The sequence below is a fragment of the Balaenoptera ricei genome, chromosome 16 (genome assembly GCF_028023285.1).
Source record: "Balaenoptera ricei isolate mBalRic1 chromosome 16, mBalRic1.hap2, whole genome shotgun sequence".
Lineage (NCBI taxonomy): Eukaryota > Metazoa > Chordata > Mammalia > Artiodactyla > Balaenopteridae > Balaenoptera > Balaenoptera ricei.
Genome location: NC_082654.1, coordinates 108548464 through 108569764, shown reverse-complemented (window position 1 = coordinate 108569764; position 21301 = coordinate 108548464). Strand labels below are relative to the sequence as shown.

General features: G+C 47.6%; 1 protein-coding gene across 4 annotated transcripts in view; it reads left to right on the top strand.

Annotated features, from left to right (window-relative positions):
- Positions 1-20865, top strand: part of SIPA1L2 (signal induced proliferation associated 1 like 2) — a 217210-nt gene extending 196345 nt beyond the window's left edge. For 3 of the 4 annotated variants that reach the window (XM_059900959.1, XM_059900960.1, XM_059900961.1), the window contains 5 exons: positions 3721-3852; positions 13872-13925; positions 14475-14598; positions 15546-15627; positions 19584-20865. In XM_059900959.1, coding sequence (XP_059756942.1) covers positions 3721-3852; positions 13872-13925; positions 14475-14598; positions 15546-15627; positions 19584-19730 — 539 coding nt within the window. In that variant the 3' untranslated portion in view covers positions 19731-20865. The remainder of the gene's footprint in view (positions 1-3720; positions 3853-13871; positions 13926-14474; positions 14599-15545; positions 15628-19583) is intronic. The other variant, XM_059900962.1, reaches the window with a different exon arrangement.
- Positions 20866-21301: the final 436 nt, after the last annotated feature.

Below are 21301 nucleotides of genomic sequence, written 5' to 3'. Positions count from 1 at the left end.
TGGCGTCGCAGACAGCATCCGTGGCCATCAGAGGAAGAGTGTTCTCCGACTCTGTGTGGCGCTTCTTTCTCTCTTTTTCAAATGTTCTCAGTCTCCACTGTAATAAACATCCACTGGTTTCTGGAGGGTCATTGTGAAACCGCAGCTATCTGACCACCAGGAAATGCTAACAGGAAGGCCCCTCCGCATTTATAACAACAGCAAGAAAGTCAGACTCACTAAAGCTGGTCCCCTCGATTTCAGGGTCGGGATAAACAAACAGGAAGCCCCAAGGTCGATGTCCAGGCCAGTAGAGCAGAGGCCCCGGCAGCGGTGCCTGGACATCAGCTGCCCTTCAGAAGCCACGAGTCGCTTTCTCTCCTGGATTGGCCAGAGGAGCAGCGTGGGCTTGAGAGAACTGGCCTTGAAATAACAGGCTTTGGTACCTAAGTCGCGCCTTTTCTTCCCCATCCGGAAAGCTCAGGAGACAAGCCAGTTACAGCTGCTGCAGTCACACCAAGCGCAGGGGCTGGCGCCTGTACGCACTTTCCCAGACCCCAGAGCAGCACCATGCTCCTGTGGGCTCCTCAAGGACAGAACCTGCGCCTTAGGGTTACCCCATCCCTAGGTACTGATACAGTACCTGGTGGGACCCAGAGTACAGCAGGTGCAGAGTAAACGTCACCTGGGTGATACCTAATGTCAGTTATAAGTATTATAAAGAATTTTTGCCGGAGTCTTGGACCAAAAAAAAAAGAAGAAAGCTACTTTTTTTCCGATTATATGATTTTCCAAGCATTGCAAAAATTTTAGGTGCTTTTTTTAAAAAAAAAATTTTATTTTATTTTTTTACAGTAGGTCCTTGTTGATTATTTATTTTAAATATAGCAGTGTGTACGGTGCTTTTCATTTTGATAATTCAGAGAGGAACTTAGGGGAATTCCCTGATGGTCTAGTGGTTAGGACTCTGAGCTCTCTCACTGCCGAGGGCCCAGGTTCCATCCCTGGTCAGGGAGCTAAGATCCCGCAAGCTGCGTAGCACGGCCCCCCCCCCCAAAAAAAAAGAAAAAAGAATACAGAGAGGAACTTGGGCGGCTCCTACTTCATTTAAGGTGACACTCCTTGACACTGGTATTGTCCTGCTTACTGAACGACAATGCATTTGGACTTCAGTCCGTGCTTTCTCGGAGCTCTGCTACCGGAACTGCTTTTCCCCAGGCAGCTGCTGCTGGGCTGTGTCTTGGTGACTGTCGCCTCTTCGGACAGGCCTCCCTCCAGCATGCCACTGCTTGGATGATCTTGTTCATTTGTTTCTGCCCTCTCTCCGTGTCACTTGTCGTGTAAGCTCTGTGAGAGGGTGGGCCTTGTCTGTCTTACCCACTGCTCCGCCCCATCTTTAGGCATACAGTAGGCATTTAACAAACACACCATAGACGGGTGAGTGGATAGCACTCCAAATAAACTCTTGAGGGAGGGAATCTTCTCCAATTTACTAAAGCATCTTTGCCAGTTCCGTAGTGTCAAATAAACACGAAAGTCCCATTGACAACTGGGGGAGAGGAGGGACTGTTTACAGTAAAGAAGAAGTATCCCTCCTTTTGCTTCCTGGTTCTCCATAGAAGTTGGAGGAGGTTACAAGGATGCCCTGGGTTTGCCTCTGGTTCTGACAACCCCCTGCTCTGGGGGTCGCTAGGCCCACTCACCCCACACACACTCACTCTGGGCAGGAGCTTCCCAGCCACCAAACTTCAGACTGGTGCCACACAGAGTGAGAGCTCCGATCTTTTAACCCAGGATGGTCAGGGCTCCTTTGTCAGTCCCCCGTTGGGCGTTTGGGGAAGATGCTCTTTGAGCTTACGAACGCAGGAGGGACGGGAAGAGGGGACAAGGGACTGTAGCCCAGCCCCCCTCTCTCGCTGCCTCTTCCCCTCTTGCCCTCTATTATTTTGCTGTCTGCCTTGACTCCTGTTAGAGCCAGTCAGGGCGTTGTCTGCTGGCGCTGGGGAGAAAGCAGACAGCGCACAGAATGTGTACCGGGTTTGATTTTAGGCTCTACGATGCCAGAAGCTCAGGTGAAGGATTATTTCTCTATAAAGGCAAAGAAAATCCTCAGGTTGACATTTCTTAGCAATACATGACCAAGAGACTATACTTTCGGTAAAAATGTTCATTCAGCTGAATAATTTTTCACTCCCTGACGTTTTCCTCTCCAGTGAGGGAAGGAGAGGCAGGGGGTGAGGGGCGTGCCCCATGCACACCGGCTTCCAGCCGGCCCTGGGCACCCTTCCCAGAGCTGCGACACACACACCCCTATTCCCGACCAACTCAGCCGCAGGGAAATCAGTGGCAAAAGTAGTTCCCCCCTAGTCAAATAATTTCTTTTCACTTGGTGCAGAAAACCTGCTTTAAGCAAAGCAGCTGATGTGTTTGAGAGACAGGGGAAGTGATTGAGGGTCCCTGGGCTTCCTGACCTTTCTCTCTCGGGGGGGGATGTTGAACCTTAAATTCTGAGTGAAGACGGGACCTGGGCGGGGTCAGCCCAGCCTCTGCCCTTCGGTGCCTCCCTGGGTCCAGAGGGGTCCGTCAGGAGAGAAGCAGACAAGGACAAAGAACCTCACACATAGAACATGCTGGAGCACGTGGAGAGGGAGGGTGGCGGGAACGGTGTTGATAAATTACCCGTTACTGGTTTCCCTTCAAGATGGAGGGGCGATGGTTCCACATTTAAGTGGGTTAACGTTAAAAACAGAGTGGCTTCATCGTTAGCTGCAGCTGTTAGAGGTAGGCTAAGAGCTGCATGTGGAAGGTGCTGGGAAACGGAGCATTAGGGTCCTTCAAGGACAGATCGCAGGCACCCTCTGTCCTGGTCCAGGTGCGAGCATTTCACAGTTTCCCCAAGGGATGTGGGCGCTAAAATTACAGGTGCACTTGGTTAATTATGTCCCTTCCTTAATTGCGGGCTCAGACGGCCAGGTGGTCATTATTTTGATTGGTCTAATTAGTCAGATGTGTCCGCGAGCAGCTGCGTACCACATTCTGGGCAGGTCCAGGAGAGGCACCTTAGAGAAGGTCCAGCCTTTGGGAAATTTGTCCGCAGATGCGTAATGAGTTCCTAACAACCAGTATGGCTAGTGACGTAAACGCTTCAAGTCCCGTGATGAGAATTTAAAGAAGAAATGTAAAAGGTCCGTTTGCACAGAGAAAGGGAGACTAGCAAACATTCAGTGCCGGTTAGGGAGAGGGTTTTGGTTTAGCCAGCGATCAAGCTGCCTCATTAAGTCAAAAGAGTAATCCAACCACCATTTTTGTACATAGCGAAATGTACAAAAGAGATTGCACCGAACCGTTTTTACAGTAGAGGCTTCAACACTCTTCCCATAGGGGGAAGTCACCCCAAGGGAAACAGGAAGTGATCCTGAGGGTGGTCAGACTGGGGTGGTGTCCTCGGGAGAAGCCCACCCGGGAGAAGCTCACCTCTGCTTTTCTGATTCACGTGAAGGCTCAGTTCTGATCTTGCACCCGGCCCCTGCCTGCTGGCGACCTCTCAGTGAGCCTGGAGGTCGCGGCTCTTTCACAAAGCCCCTCCTCTCGAGTGCTGTGTCTCTTGGGTGACTGCGGTGGGATGTCTCTTTCTTTCCTGGGACAGGAGATCTTTCACAAAAAGCCCCCTGGGCCCCTCCGAGGGCCCGGCCGGTACCCGTGCTGTGATCTGACTGACACTCTGGTTTTGTTTCTGTCTAGATGAGTTCTGGTTCTCCGACGGGTCCTTGTCAGATAAGTCCAAGTGCGCAGATCCCGGCCTGATGCCCCTCCCGGACACGGCCACGGGGTTAGATTGGTCCCACCTCGTGGATGCTGCCCGGGCATTTGAAGGTAAAGACTCGCAGCCTCTGGGGCCGGGGCAGCGACGCAGGGATGTCCGGGTTAATGTCTGGATGCTCTGAGCATCTTCCAAGAGGAAAACCAGGGGATGGCTTGGGCTGAGACCGTGGGCCTTTCCTTAGGGAGACCCAGGCACGCAGGGAAATAGCCCTGGGCAAAGGGCCCCAAACCTGCTTCCAGGTCAGGCGCCAGCTGTGACCTGGCGGGCGTCACTTGTCCTCTGACACCTGTGTTTTCTTACCTGGAATGTAGAGGTGGGGATCTAGGACACAGACTCTCTCTTTCCTCCCAGCGTGATGAGGTGAGACGGGAGGAGAAGGCCCTTCAGAGGTCCAAGCCGCCCGGACAAGCACAGGCCTGGGCGTCTGGTGGCTTGGGGTCCCTGCAGACTCTGGTGTGGCCTCCTTGACACAGCGGGTCACCCTGCACGGGCCCCGGCTTTCTCCTCTAACCATGTGGTCAGGATGGTGCTGGGCTGGCTGATCTCTGGGGCCCTCTGGCTGTCACACTGCCCTCCACCATCTCTGGAGAATGTTTCTGTGAATTTAGGAGGGGAAGCTGCACCTTTTCTCCAGCCTGCAGGTAAAGGGGGCCACGGACAAGGGAGATGCTTGCCTCCCAGGCACCCTCTGGACCTTACGCGTGGGTCCAGGGACCCCGGCGACCCGGATTCAGACTTTCTGCCATTTGCTGCTACATTCTCTCCATGACCACAGCCTCTGCACCTGGGTGACCTGTCTGAGACGCCCCTGTGTGTCTGCGTCTTCACTGCCGCCCCCCAGGGATGGCCATGGCCACCTGAGTGGCCCTTTTCTCTCCCTCTCCTTTGACTCACCCGCTCTGGTCCTCAGTTCCCGTCACCTGTGATGTGCAGGCTTCAGGAAAGGGATTCAGATTCCTTTCCCAGGAGGGGCAGGTGCACTTTGCAGTAAGGCTGCTGCAGAGTGTGGAGTTCAGCTGCCCTGACCGCCTCTCTAACAAGCTGCCCTGCTAGGCAGTTTCTCTCATCGGTTGGGATCAGTGCCTCTGGTCCTAAGCACCATTTGGGGGGGGAGTCTGGGGGAGGGGTGAGTCGAAAGCTACTCTCAAGCTAATTCAGGGACGCGTTAATTCAGTACAGGGACGTTTAGCTCTGGTAGTTGCAGGTGACAGGGAAACTGTTGGGAAGAAACTCCTGCAAAAGGCATAGGCTGTTCCTGCTCCCTTATTAGACAGAGTACAACTGTTCTGGGTTTGCTGCTTTACAGCAAAAACTTGAGAATGCCCCCGTCTGCTTGGTAATGCAGCCTTCATCTCTCTCAACCAGAAGATGGGTAGAGTGCATTGTAACAGCCCTCCGAACACTGGCCCGACGTGACCGAGCCCCAGAGGGCGCGAGCACAGTCTCACCTCTGTCCAGAGCAGCCCAGGCAAGAGAGAGCAGCATTTTCTCTGGCCTGTTCCGTGCACACTGTGGTCTTAACTGCCCGAGGAGAGTGTAAGAACTTCTATTCTGTCTTCTCTGTTCCCCCACTGCATAAATATTAGCGTAGTGCTTACCACACTGAATTCTGCATTATTCACATCTCTGTCTCTTCCTATTAGATGATGAGTTTCTCAAGGGAAGCCTGCTTCTCCAGTTTATCTTATCTTTATTGATCAAGCGCAGAGCAAGATAACCAAATGAGGAGAGCTCGTACAAAGGAGCCAGTAGGTCCAAAATGCACAGGGCCCTGTGCACCCTTGAGCTGTCTCAGCCCACAGCATAATTTTTAACCTCTGAGGTCCTTCTGCATTTTGTGTTCATTTTTCTGATTTAAAACAACACATATCACTTTGTCTCCACCCTCATTTGTGTCTTTGCTTGGCTCCCTTCCTTCCACCCCTTGCGAATAAAATCGCTGCTATGAAGTGGATTTTTTCAGGGAGCTGGGCTGCAGGTGGGAGGGTGAGAAGGCAAAATGGTGCAGACAGCAGTGACTGAATTGTCCATCCAGGGGGGCTGCGGTTGTGGTCGCAGCCCTACGGCTGGGCTGCTGGCCTTTGGACAAGTCACTTAGCTACACGCCTTGTGCCGACACTGAATGTTGCACACCGGTCCTCTAAGGTACATGCTTGTGTTGGGCTTCAGCCTGCTTGTCTATGAAATGAAGACCTTTCCAGAGAACCTGGAAGGCTTCTCCCAGCCCTACCCTCCAGTTCTGCAGTTTCGTTCTTCAGGGTATTCCTGAGCTGGAGTCAGAGGCTAGAGGCTAGCTGGGAGTTGGCATCGTCAGACAAAGGAGGAAAAAGCACAGACATCCCAGCTAGCCAGTGCCTCAGGGGCAGGGGTACCTAAGTTCAACCGAAAGAATGTGGGATTCTATTTGCAGGGGGAGAGGACTTTGGTTACCTGACCTGTCTGAACTTTCCAATCAACATTTTATAGAAAATATGGAAAGAGTTGAGGTCGTGTTTAAAAATTTCAGTTGTTTTCAGTGCTACTCCGTAGGGTAGCATGCCACCTTGAGACATTAGTCAGCGCAGGAAAGTTCAAGAATTTGCAACTCCAGACCTTTGGCTAATCAGATTCTTTTCTATCGGTGTCAGCTCCGCTGTGACGCAAGTTGGTACGGTGGTGACCAGGCGTGATCCATCCCCTTAGCACTTTTTTAAAAAATTTATTTTATTGAAGTATAGTTGATTTAGAATGTTGTGTTAATTTCTACTGTACAGCAAAGTGATTCACTTATACATATGTACACATGTTTTTTCATATTCGTCTCCATTATGGTTTATCACAGAATATTGAATATAGTTCTCTGTGCTGTACATTAGGACCTTGTCGTTTATCCATTCTATATATAATCGTTTGCATCTGCTAACCCCAAACTCCCTGTCCATCCCTCCTCCATCCCCCTCCCCCTTGGCAACCACAAGTCCGTTCTCTCTGTCTGTTTCTGTTCCATAGATATGTTCATTTGTGTCCTATTTTAGATTTCAACATATAAGTGATATCATACACTATTTGTCCTTCTCTGTCTGACTTACTCCGCTGAGTATGATAATCTCTAGTTGCATCCATGTTGCTGCAAATGGCATTATTTCATTCTTTTTGATGGCTGAGTAATATTCCATTGTATATATGTACCACATCTTCTTTATCCATTCCTCTGTCGGTGGACATTTAGGTTGCTTCCATCTTGGCTCTTGTGAATAGTGCTGCTATGAAAATAGGCATCCCCTTAGCACTTTAAAGAGAAAGGCCTTCACCTAGATGACCCAGTTGCTCTGCCTGTGACATGATCTTTTTGTACCAATTCTCAAAGCCATTTCTGAGCTAGACTCAACATCATGAAGAAAAGATAGTCCAGAAAATCCCCATGTGCCTGTTAAATCATTACAAACTAATAAAGGCAGTTCAAGATGCCTTACTGAGCTCAGGCCCCTCTGGAAGAAGGCTGTGCCCATACTTTGACATGAGTAGTTAGCACATTTGAAAACAGGCTTTAAAAAAATGGAATGTGTCTGCCTATTTGATTGAGATACCACATATAAGTGATATCACTTAATTAGAATAAGTTATAGTAGATGAAGTCATTAAAAGTTGTCATATCGATTTCCCTGAAAGGGTATATATATAATAGAATTAGGACCTATTTCTAATAAAAATTAAGATTTGAGAGATACCTTCAAAGCCTAACAAAGAATATCTACTTTATTCCAAATAGTTGCATAATACTTTTTTTTAAATTGAAGTATAATTGATAGTTGACTTACAATGTTGTGTTAGTTTTAGGTATACAGCAAAGTGATTCAGTTACATGTATATAGAGATAGATAGATAGATTCTTTTTCAGATTCCTTTCCCTTATAGATTATTACAAGATATTGAGTATAGTTACATAATACTATACCAAATAGTTACTTAATACTTAATGGAAAAAAAGGTTTTTAATGTTTTAAGTAGATCCCTTAAGTACAGAAACTAAACAAGGGTATCCTTTGAGACCGTGTCCTCTGATTTTGTATTGGAATCCTTGACATTTAAACAAGCAATGAAAAGAAAAAGCGAATAAGTTTTGGAAGTAAAGAAATATTTATAGATATGATTCTATATCTAGGAAATATTTTAAAAATCAAAAAGAAATTATTAGAGATTATAAGAGTAGGTAAGATATTTTAAAATATATTTCATATTTTTATAAGCCTCATTTCAAAGCATTGTTAATTTTTTCAGTTACCTATTTCTGTATAACAAACCACCCCAAAATTTATGGCTGAAGACAGCTATGGTTTGTTATGTCTGATGATTCCATGGGTTGGCTAGGCTCAGCTGAGTGATTCCTCTGCTTCCTATGGTTTCAGCTGAGGTCACACATATGGCTATATTCAGCTGGAGCTCAACTGGGTCTGGAGCCTTAAGGTGACTCCACTCATGTGTCTGTACCTGGAACAGCTGGGGTCTAGCTGGACCCTTGTCTCCAGCGGGTAATTATACTTCTTCACATGTGGCTTAAGGAATCAGGAGACCATAAGCAGAAGATACATGGCATTTCAAGACCCAGAACATTATATCCACCACGTTCTATTGGGCAGAGAAAGTCCCAAGGCCAGCCCAAATCCCAGGATGGAAGTAGGCTCTTCCTTCTGGTACGAGGGGTGGCATGTGCCCACAGCCATCTTTGCAGGCAGCCTTCCACCTAGCAGTCATAAAGGACACCTTAGGTACATCAGCAAGATCAAATTATAAATTCCTTGGGAGTTAGCCATCATTAGAATTATAACGAGAGAAAAGCACTGGACACTTTGATACCTGAAAAGTCGTAATATATGAAAGGATAGGAATGGATAGAAAGCACATGGGAAAAAGGAGAGCCCTTCCTGAGTTAATTCACAGTCTTCGTACCATTTCAGTTCAAATATCTAAAGGATATTTGCATCCATTTGGAAAACAGATGAACAATGGTCAGCATAAAAGTTTATTATAAATCAATAGCAATAAAGCAGCATAATAACAATTCAAAAGATAGAAATGAGTCCTTTTGAAGGAAAAAAAAGAGCCTAGGCTGAAATCTGTGTATATTTAAGAGTTAAATGGGAGTGGAATTTATGTACTCCATTTGGATTTAGGAATTAGAAAAGTCAATTCTAGAAAAAGTAAAGACAGAAAGATTAATGTTTTGGAAGCATGCCAGTGCCATAATTATGGAGTAATGAGAGAACATACAAAAATGTCATATGACCAGATAAAAGTATTTAAATATTTAGATCTTTTATGAACCTGGATGAGAACATTAAAATAAAAGGGGAAGCAGGGGAACATGGGAAAGATTTGTAATAAATGTGATGGATAAAACCAGGGTATCTCCAGTGAATGAAGGAACATGACCCCCCAAAAATGCCAAATGCTTGATAAACAAACGGTCAAGTCATGTGTCGCACAGTCCAAAAGAAGGATCACACAATAGATGAGGACTTGAAAAGTGTTCAACCACACATGTAAATGTAAACAGTAATGAGGTACCAGCTCGCACCTTTTGAGTATGAAAAATGATGCAGCAGCTCTGGAAAGCTATGAAGAATGCTCACAGCTGGTATCATTATAAAGATTATACAGTGATCCATCTTTGTGTTCAAGCAATATGACAGTACATAACTAGAGCCAGAAAATGTACCCACCCTTTGACCAGAAATCTCATTCCTGAGAATTTGCTTACTGGCAATGATTTGAAAGAATAGAAAAGCTTCCGGCAGAGAAATGCTATGCAGCATTGTTAAAAATTAATTAATAAGCGAATAGATAGGTAATGGAACTCTACTCCAAAAACCAGTGTCTAAAAATTGAGAACTCCTTCATAAGCTTGGGAGAGAGAAGGTGAGGCAAGTGCCAAGTGTGTTTATCACGACAGTCCACGCCCCTCACTCCCCTCTCCTGTGACAGGTTTGAAAACTGGTGGAGTCCCAGTTCTGGCTTGTTGTCACGTGGGCAGTTGTTACGTTTAGGGGGGAAGGGTGAGATGTGACCCTCGGCCCATCAGAACTCCTACACAACACCTGTCGTCAATGTTATGCACTGAGACCATCATTTGTCACTTCCCTTATGACATAAAATAATGTGAAGTATAGAGGGACCGAATAACACAGAGAGGTCCCATCCCCCCAATATGGTCAAGTGAACAAACCCAACTAGCAAAGCTGGCTGTGGGTCGGACAGTGAAGCCGGGGAGGGGAAGTGGAGTCTCTTTAAAAGTTCTAGGATTTGAAGTAGTTCTCTTATCAAAATACCAGAGGTTGCCAGTCGGTGTGTTCTCTGCATTTGTTGAGTGGATGATGTTGTCTTAAGTGGAAACAGGTGTCAAAGGCAACATTATAAACTGGTGATTGGAGACTCCCTGCGTGTCAGTGTCCCGCACGCGTCCCCACAGGCCTTTCCTCCCCTCGGGATTTCAGCTCTTTCCCGCTGGTCTTAACTGTTGCAAGTGGATGTGTGTGCTCGTGACACGTGCAGAATTAACTCATTTGTCAGGCACCGCCATGGGAATGAAAGTCCACATAAGTGTATTTTCTGAAAAAATGGAAGTCTACACTTTTATTACGTTTCCTATGCCCTTGGTTTCTTAAACAGAGCGCAGTAAGCATACACGTTTATGATGAGAACTTTTTCGGTTCTGAAGCTTCAGCTTAAGTTTGATGAAGTTTGTTAAAGTTACTGTTATTTAATCGCTGCGTGGATATAAGCATAAACAAAACGGGACACACGGTAAGACTCCTAAGGTTTAAAAAAACAGAAAAGAAAAGAAAAATGACATTTTAGACGAAAAAAATGCACAGTTAATTTACTATAGTAAATTGACTTAAATTCTCTCAAAAGTAAGAAAATTGTTTCGGACCAAACAACAATAGTTGTATCTTAAAAGAATAAATCCAGAGCTTTTCTTTGTTCATTACTCAGATTCTAGACCATTACCTTGCGACGTTCATCAGTAGGCTGCAAAAGGCTAAACCAAGGTATTTTATGTTTAAAAATGTTTTTTTCCTGGCGGTCAGTTAAATAAGCTACAATTTGATAAGCACAGCTGTCAGAAACAGAACCTGTGATTTTCTACCTGTAGCTAGAGAGCCCCAGCTTTTCTGTAATTTGTAGTTGTAGCAAAGACATATTAGAACAGCCTCATTTGTGGAAATGGGTGTAGTTTAATTTAGCCTCACACCTGCGTGTCCTGTATGGCATACATCTGGCATACGTTCTCCCATTCTACACCCTCGGCAGACATGGCTAGTTGATCAGAGCACCCGTCCCTCCCGATTCAGGCCGGGACTTACAGATCTCTGACAGGGGCTCCACGCAGCTTGCCTGGGGTCAAAGGGATTATTTGCAGGCAACTGTTGTGCCATGTCAGCTCTAGAATGATATGAAATAGTCTGCTGACTGTTCATCCTCTTGTTTAGTGCTAAATGCACTAAAATAAGAAACTGACAATAAACAACAAGGTCGTGCTGTGTAGCACAGGGAACTATATTCAACATCCTGTAATCAACCATAGTGGAAAAGGATATATATATATATAACTGAATCACTTTGGTACACAACATTGTAAATCAACTATACTACTCAATAAAATAAATTTTAAAAAAGAAACTGACATTGAAATCAGGTTTTTTGGAAGATTATTTCAAGGGGAGGATTGTTTCCTGTGTAAGCCATGCCCTCATGTCCCCTCTTAGCCAGATTTGCTTGCACAGGAAAAAAACAGAAAGGAAAAAACCGAACAACACGTAGAGTGTGGGTGATTGGGTCTTTGCTGCGCTCACCATTTACATGAAGTTCATACTCCGAGCCTCCCTTTTCTTACAGTTTTGTCTGTGCCTTTTGGTTCAATGTCAGTAATTACTTGGTTACTGAATATTTATCACTACAGAAATAAGCTGTGGAGGAATAAAGCTCCCACTGGAAACTGTCACTAAGATTAGCTATTTTACAAAGGAGTTTAGTGTCTGTACTTAATCAAGTAGCATTCTGGTTGCATTTCAGCCTCCCAAGCTTTTCAGATTCAAAGTGAAATCCTCTTTGTGAAATTACATCGTTGGCAGAACTATTTCTGGCTTCTTGCCTCCTGACCGGTAGGACCTTGTTTCTCCCCAAGGAATGTTTGAATGGCTGCCAGTAGCAAGTTCTGTTTCTTCAAATATGTGGGTACCTTATCAATTAAGGTAAAAATAGATGAAGCAAGCTAAGACGTTTTCATTGAGATATTTAGACTTGACCATCAGAACCAAGTATATTAAGAAAGATACAAACTAACCAAATTATTACTGGGTTGCATAAAATGTGGATGAGTCAATGAGACCCTTTTAAAAAGTGAGAAGAATAAGTTCTTTCTTTTCTTTCACTCCTTTTGGTCCATAGTTAAATTCACTGTGGAATAAAAAATGCCTCTGCTGTTGATTTTTTTTTAACTGGGAAGCATTCCCTGTTTTGGGGCCATCACAGAACAGAGGGTTATCTTGGACACTCCGGTAGACCAGACCCTCTACCCCTCCCCAGGGCCACTCACCCCCGGCCTGTGTGTCCCATCCTTCCTGCCCACCTCTGCTGGTCACGTCCCATCAGGTGTAAACGTAGGCAGTGCCCAAGTTATGCTGTTCATCTTAATTAAATTACAAATTATTTCATCAGATGCAAAACCCCTACTAGCCTGTACCAAGTTGGGAGCTTGGTTGTCTCTCAGGAATGTATAGTTACAGAAGGTCTCTCATCCTGTAGAAGATGCGAAGCGTGGAGAAGGGCCCCTTAAAGCTTTACAGGCATGTCGGTTGAGGACACCTGCGTACCTGTCACGGGTGTTGAGGTGTCACGACGGAGGACAGGGACACATGTCTGGGGAACCTGCTGTACGATCGATCAGGCGGGGTACTCAGCGCAGCTCTGGGAGGGCCCGGACTCTGGGTGCCCCCAGCGCTGAGGCCCAGTTCCTTCCAGGGCCCCCGGCCCCTCCGCCATCCTCGCTGATTAACGGGATGTGCGTGGCTCTCCAGAATCCAGGCGAGCAGGTACCTTCATTAGGAGAGGCGGCCAGCAGCCAGCGGGAGACAGAGGGGGATAAATTAAGAACAGAGCACCCCTGACACGGACCCCAGTGCGATTTCGCAGCCGTTAATCACATCACGTGAAAAAGCCGCTGCAGCGCTAACGCACCTGCCGTATCCCTCGTGTGAATCCCAAGTGTGGATGCGCTCGGGTGCCAGGGGGCGGGGGGGGGGGGGGGTGGATGATTAGATGTGTCCCTGCTTCTCCCCTGTACCTTTTGCTTGAAAGCAGGATTTCTCTGCCTGCCATTCAGCATTTCTGGGCCAGCGTTCTTGTGTCAGAGTTCAGCGCCCAGAGCTGGGCCGGTCTGGTTCCCGTTCCGAAGAATATCACATTGCCTTTCCTGCCTAGCTCTTGAGACACTGGATGTGAAGTCACTGGTGCCAGGAACAGAAACGGCCCCGTGCTAAGGAGGGGTCGTCGTGCTGACCATCACTCTCACTGCTGTAAACACTACAGATCTTCCTCTAAGGGTTTTAGTGAGAAGATGTAGCTAATCTCTCTCACCACCGCTATCTTTACCTTCAGGGAGCTGGTCATTTAAGCAAACCCAAAATGGTCACGCCTTCCTGCAGCTGGATTGGCACGTGTGTGGCATGCCACTTACCATTGTTGTGTCACGACAGCCGTGCTTCCGGCCGGGACCATGACGCGTGAAACGTACAATCTCTCCACACTCTTTGGCGATGCATAATACTGTCTCTCGGGGCAGTTCCTGGCTTAGTACAACACATGCACACAGGCAGACATGTACACACACTTACACACATGCAGATGTGCACACTGGCACACGTGTACACACGTGCCCCTCTCACACACACACACACACACACACACACACACACACACACACAGCTGTATTTCATAGGACTTCATCACCTGAGCCTGATGTGGGCCCCCAGAGGCTCTCAAGTGAGGAGAGATATCACTGTTCAAAAGAAAATTCTAAATCTTATTTCAGGTCTTGACTCAGATGAAGAACTTGGGCTACTCTGTCACCACACGTCCTATCTAGGTGATTGTCTGGGGCTGTTCCTGGGGTCTCCATCCTCCGTAACCTTTTCTTTCTGTTTCATTGTCTGCACGTCTGCATGGTTATGGAAGCACGGAGGGGGTTGGGGACACACAGGGTGACGTGTCTGGGCCATTGTGTCTCAGGGATGCTCTCCGGGTTCTGGGATAGCTTGAGGAGAGGTCCCTCTCCTTGGCTCTGTGAATCAGTCATGTCATCCCCCAACGCCGTTCTTTCACGCCCAGCCAGCAGCTCTGGCATTTCTTGGGATGTGGACAGAAGAAAGATTGGCTCTAGCAAATCCAGTGTCTGCTCCTTGTTCCCACGGCTGTGATAAGAGTGTGCCATGCACCCCAGAAGGACGGCCAGTCTGAATGCTTTCTGACTGTCAGCAGCTTGCCTGACTTTGTTCTTTTTTGTTTTGTCTAAAACAGGGCAGTAACTGACTGGGGGGAGGGGAAGATTTTATTTAGCAACTATTCATTTCCACGAAGAAATGGTGCCTTGCGGCTATTACTAATGCTTCTTTCTGTGTGTGTCTCCCATCCCCAGACCAGAGAGTGGCGTCCTTCTGTACCCTGACAGATATGCACCCCGAGCAGGACCTGGAAGGGGCCCAGGAGCTGCCTTTATGTGTCGATCCTGGCAGCGGCAAAGATTTCATGGACGCCACTGGGTATGTGACCCCTGTGGACCGCCTCCCTCCCGTGTCCCAGGCCCCAGTGGGTAACAGGGGTTCAACTCAGCCCTGGCCAGCCAGGAAACCATTTTCACCTGCCTTCTCCTAGTCCTTCAGGACCCAGAGAAGGGACCGAGCGGGCCTGAGACGTCTTCTGCGCTGCCGGGGTGGATGGAGCTTGTCAGCGTAACTGCTGCGCTCCACGGGAGGGTCCTGCCAAGACGTGTAGTCAGCGCCCTTGGTGGTGAGGCTCACGGCCCGGGCGGGAGAGTGTGACGCCCGGTCAGCATCTGCCGCGTGATCACTGCAGCGGCATCAGACGGGGACACCTCGCTGGCCATCCCCCATCTGCCGAGGGCACGCTCCCGCCCACCAACCCCGGTCGTCCACCCAGCCCCACGGCGCCCACTGAGGTGTGCCGAGAGCGAGCCATCTCTGTCCCTATGTTCTCGGCGTGCTCATCGCCCACGGAGTGTATGTTCTTTTTCAGTGTCACCCACGCCCAATTCCAACTTGTCTGTCAACTCGAGTTATCAACAACTTGCATGTTCATCTTGGTGATGAGCCCCTTGATACTTCCTTAACAGAGGAAGGCAGATTTGGGGACATTGAGTCTATATTTGGTTCTCAAGACTTCGTTCTGGTCTACCTAACCTCAGCTGCTAACTGCATTTAGATCACCTATCTTTTGCCTTCTTACCAATGTGTATGCCTGTAGAGATTCTGAATCCCCTTTTAAATCAGAAGCCACCCAGGAGGGATTTTTCCACCAAAGCAGCAGTGTGTTCACTTTTGACATCTGACATAATCTTATTTATTTCCTTGCTGGGCTCTAAGCACACAGTAGAATTTTTTACATGAACACTTTACCAGCGAAAACTCTTGACTGCGGTGTCTTGACTTCAGCGCACTTGAGTCTTTCTAAGTCTTTCCTTCCTTGCTAGAGGGCGGCCTCCATCCACACTGACTGGGAAAGTCAACCAGCTGGAGCTGATTCTTCGGCAGCTGCAGACCGACCTTCGGAAGGTAAAGCAATCGATTGGAAGCCCATGCTCAGAACTTTCTCTTACACAATCAACCTTTTTTAACTATTAGGAATATAAAAAAAGACACTCAAGAAAGATAACTGCCCTAATCAAAACCCAACCGTAAATGGAAACGGGGACTCCTGAGGTCTGATTCCATCTTCTTGCCCACAGCTGCTGTATTTCATTGTAGGGGACACAAGGTCCTGTAGATCTGACTGGATGAGGATGAGCCCTGGATGTCCAGTCTTCAGAATGAGGCAGAAACGCAGCAGGCTAGCGTTTTTCAGTTCAGTGAGTTATCAGTTGCACCAACATTTATGAGCTGACCTAAGAAGCGTTAGTTGCTATCAGGAAGCCTGGTCTCCCCAAGCTGCTTCCTCCTACTGAGTCAGCGTCTGCTCTACCCATCAACCTGTGCGAGCTCGGTCCTCAAAAGATGTGAAGTCATTCATTCCACAGACATTTGCTGAGCTCTTGTTGGATCATTAGCACCGTGCTATCAGTAGCCGCTTTGCTACCCAGGGAAATGGAATGGAGTGCTGTAGCTGGTGGGTGATGGTGAGGCGGGGAGGGGCCATGGGGAGGGTTTTGTTGGTGGAAGAAGGGAGACGGGAGAAGTGACAGCTGGCATGAACGCTGGTGGAGATGATCCACTTGGGAGGGAAATAATGTCCTGAGCCTAACAAGGAGGGAGCTGGCCTGGATGGGAGGAGGGACCGTCCACACATAGTTACCAGAGCAGAGTGTGTGTGTGTGTCCGTGTGCATGCGTGCACACATGCATTCATACACGAGTGCAGGCCTACCTCAGAGATATTGCAGGTTTGGTTCCAGACCCCTGCAATAAAGTGAATATCACAATAAATTGAATCACATGAATATTTTGGTTTCTCAGTGCATATAAAAATTATGTTTATGGCATACTATATAGTCTGTTACGTGTGCAATAACATTATGTCTATAAAAACAATGTACATACCTTAATTAAAAAATACTTTTTATGCTAAAAAGCGCCAAAACAATTACAGCACGTTGAAGATCACAGATCACCATAACAAATGTAATACTAATGAAAAAGTCTGAGATATTGGGAGAATTACCAAATGTGACACAGAAACATGAAGTGAGCAAATGCAATTGGCAAAACGGCGCCGATGGACTTGCTCGATGCAGGGTGGCCACAAACCTTCAATTTGTAAAACACTGGTATCTGCAAAGCAAGGTATGGCAGTAGTCCAAACAGAGACAGGTTGACAAAGTTCCCCTCTGGTGGTTTCTTTATTCCAGAGCTGAGAGTGAGCGATGGGAAGGAGGGTGAGAGATTTAAGGATGGAGGGTAAGGTGTAGAGTGGAGGATAGTTGGGCCAGATGTATTTGGTAAGACTGCAGCATAAGTTAGGTATTTTCCTCCAGTGTGGATGACCACCTGTCCCAGCTTGCCTGGCATGGAGGGTTTCCCAGGACACAGAACTTTCAAAGCTGGAACTAAGAACGTCCCAGACCAGCTGGGCCAGCTGGTCACCCTGTCTCCAGATGTAGGCGTAGAAAAGTTAGAGAGTTGGACTTAACCAATATTAAATTTTAGACAAGAAATTAAGACCAGGAGCGATAGACGAGGACCATTCAGTGTGTATAGGATGTGATTAAACTGAGTGACTCAGAGTCTCAGCTGGGTGAGGAGGAATAATGTCATCACAGGGGGTGTCAGTGGACGCTGGCAATAAGGTAAGATTGGTAGATTAGATCACTTTTGGAGGGATGGATACTGGAGAAATTATTTTAGAAAGACAAGGGGTGGTAGTCAGGGAGTGGGAGCTTGAAGCATTTAGGAAGATGTGCGGTTATCAGTAATAGCTTCAAGGTACAGGAAATAGCCACGGGGGGGGGGGGGGGGTGAGGAGGGCAGTCTTCGAGGTCATAAAGAGACTGAATCAGGTGGAACATCTACGGCGCCTTAAGATCATCAATAAACATGAGGGATGGAGGAGGAAAGAAGAAAGGTGAAACACATTCTAGAATCTTGCATGATGGGAGGGAGTGGAGATATAGTCGACCATGGCAAAGAGCAGGGGTGGCAGGTCTTACAGCCCATGTCAGGCTTCTCCCGGGAGCTGGGATTTTAGGGGAGAGCAGTTACCTGCACCGGGCAGCCGGGGCGAGGTGTTGGCCTGGCAGCCTCCAGGCCCTGTGCTCTTCAGAACAAACCCTCGTCCCCAGGAGAGAGTCAGGACTCACTTATAGCTGAAGATAAAGGGAATATCCAGGGAAGAGTTTGAGAGTTTAGCAGGTTTCGGTGACAGAGGACACATTCCATGGGTGGGGTTAAAGGGTCAAGGGGTCAGGAGAGGTGGGCAGCTGAGCCGCAGCAGGGCCCTGGGGATGTCTGAGCCGTGTTGGGAAGGAGAGCCCTGGGGCCTGGGGCAGCCAGGAGCTTGAACCTCTTGTAGTGACTAAGGGACGTGGGCTGAGTCAGCAATGAGTTCTAACACCAGCCTCCACTTGGGACCGGTGTCTTTGGTCGAGAGGTGAGAAGGGACGGGAAATAGGAGCAAAGCTCAAGGGCAGGGCCAGACATGCCCAGGGGGCCAGTCTCCTGAAGAGTCTTAGCCCCCAGCTCACCCGCACGGCCGTGGGCACTGGGATGCAGGTGCATCTGCGGAGTTAGCAATCAAGTCATCTCCCACCACCACGGTGACAATGGCCCTCCTCTCTCTCTCTGGGGCAAGACATCCCTTTCAGCGTCTGGGAGCTCAAACTTGTGTTGTACGTTTTCCGTTACTGTCTGTTGGAAACTCCAGGTCTGATTCTTATGAAGAATCTTTTTTTTTCTTAATACTATTTGTTTATTTATTTTCGGCTGTGTTGGGTCTTCATTGCTGAGCGCGGGCTTTCTCTAGTTGCGGAGAGCAGGGGCTACTCTTCGTTGTGGAGCGTGGGCTCTAGGCACGTGGGCTTCAGTAGTTGTGGCACACGGGCTCAGTAGTTGTGGCTCACGGGCTCTAGAGCGCAGGCTCAGTAGTTGTGGCGCACGGGCTTAGGTACTCCGCGGCATGTGGGATCTTCCCAGACCAGGGCTCGAACCCGTGTCCCCTGCGTTGGCAGGCGGATTCTTAGTCACTGCGCCACCAGGGAAGTCCCTGAAAAATCTTGATAATTTGTGCATAGTTTTCAGTGGCACACTTTGAAGGTCATTAGGGAAACACACTGTCCCAGGAAAGCTTTAAGACAAGATGAGCTCGTGATAAACAAGCCCAGGATCAGCAGGTATGCTGATTCCGACTTGCCCAGTAAGGAGGTGCACCCGGGAAGCTCTGCCCTCCTATCCAAGGCTGTACCTTTTCCCAGGCCCCCTTTTTCAGATAGAGGATAATATAGACTGTGGTTAATCACCTTCCCGTATAACAGCTGTCTCGCTTCCTGCTTGGGAGCAAAGTGGGATGAAAGGAAAGAATATTCTGAGTTACTCGTCCCCACCCCCCTGTTTCTGGCAGAAACCAGAGCAGGCAATCAGATTCCCTCTCCCCTCAAGAAATAAATAAGAGGCTTCCCTGGTGGCGCAGTGGTTGAGAATCTGCCTGCTAATGCAGGGGACACGGGTTCGAGCCCTGGTCCGGGAAGATCCCACGTGCCGTGGAGCAACTAGGCCCGTGAGCCACAACTACTGAGCCTGCGCGTCTGGAGCCTGTGCTCCGCAACAAGAGAGGCCGCGACAGTGAGAGGCCCGCACACCGCGATGAAGAGTGGCCCCCGCTTGCCGCAACTAGAGAAAGCCCTCGCACAGAAACGAGGACCCAACACAGCCATAAATTAATTAATTTTTTAAAAAAAAAGAAAGAAAGAAGTAAGTCAGTAAAAAAATAAAATAAAATAAGGGTAGAAGCGTTCGGACTGCAGCTGGGAGGAGAGAGCGTGTCCCGCAGATGTGTGACCATCTGTTTCCACCCCCTGCCCCCAGGAGAAGCAGGACAAGGCCGTGCTGCAGGCCGAGGTGCAGCACCTGAGGCAGGACAACCTTCGGCTGCAGGAAGAGTCGCAGACGGCCGCGGCCCAGCTGCGCAAGTTCACGGAGTGGTTCTTCAACACCGTCGACAAGAAGCCGTAACCTGAGCGCCGCCCAACCAGGGGCCCTGGGGAAGCCCGGGGTCCCTTCACAGTCGCCAACACGTGGTTTCTCGCTGTGCTTCCAGCCCACCGTAGCCGTTCTTGCTGTGCCCACTCTGTCTAGCACCATGCCCCCCAGCAGCACGGGGAGCCGCCGTGTGACCGCGGAGAGCAACGCTCGTGAAGATGAATGTAACGCTGGTGTCGAGATGAATGTAAACTCTGGTGTCAGTGTGGCCCTCTAAGGCTCTGCTGAAACGGAGCTCTGCGTGGGCTTCCCTCCTGAGGGACGAGGGTTGGGTTTTATGTCCTATATATCAGGTGACTTGGTAGAGATATTAAAACGATTGACCATAGCTTGGGCTTTAGAATTGTAAAATAAACATGAGAACAAATAATCAGACATATACTTTAATGTTAAAGGTGCTCTATTTTTTTGGATGTACAGTAGTTTTTATTTCTACAGCCACATTATCATAGCAATAAGAAAGAGGCAGGGGAAATAGTTGGAAGAGCCGTGTCGGGAGGGGGACAGAAAAAGCACTGATGTGTCTAACACGAGTTCAAATGCAGTTCCTTTAGAGACTTATTTATTTGCAGGAGCAAACGGTGCCTGAATATTAACAGTGTTCTGATTAAAAAAAAAAAAAAAAGAAAAGATACATATGCCTTGTAAATGGCTCACTGAGTAGTTACTTCAACTCTTAGTTCACTTTTGTATAGTTAATGCTCTGTTGAAAAAAAAGAAGAGTCAACCTGCTTAACTTACGAGAGCTCCCCTGTGTGCCATGAGCCAGCAGAATCACTTGTACAATGCCAAATTTGTTTTATCTTTGTACAGAAGCTTTGATGAAGTGTCTTGTATTTAACACCCTTATTTAAGCTTATTTAACCTTAAATTGTTAATTTTATAAACTTTGGTTTCACCTGCACTATTTTGGAGGGCGGTGTAGGTAGCAGCGGGCTCAGAAAAGGCTGAGCTTGCCCAAGCAGGAGTGAGGAGCGGGGCAGGACCTTCCTTCTAACAACTGGATGCTGCTGGTAACAAGTTGTTTGTATTGCTTTACCATTTTTAACTGTTCTATTTGAGATGAACGTACGTTTTGCTTTTTTAATAAATGTTTAAAAGAGTCCACACAAGGAACAGTGTTGTCAGGTGAATGTAGACTTCGGGGTTCTAATATGTCAACAATCTGAGTGTATGAGAATTTATTCCTGGTCATTTAGGGCCTTAATCTGTACTGAGTACTACTGAGCCTTCTTACAGAATCCCAACCTGATTTAAAGTAGAAAGTTACTAGTACTGATTAACGGCTGCCACGTGCCAGACACTGTCCTCTGCACTTCTCATAGATCTCATTGAATCCTAACAGTATCCTTACTAGGTGGGTGCCGGGATTCCCATTTTACAGCTCAGTAAACTGTGGCTAAAGTCAAGTGATTTACCCAAGATTGCCTTTCATTTTGATTTTTTTTAAAATGTTTATCTTATTCAGCAAAGCATTTGGTCTTGCTTACAAGAAAATAAATGCAATAGAGTAATAGCAATTTGAAAAATAATCAGGAAGGAGT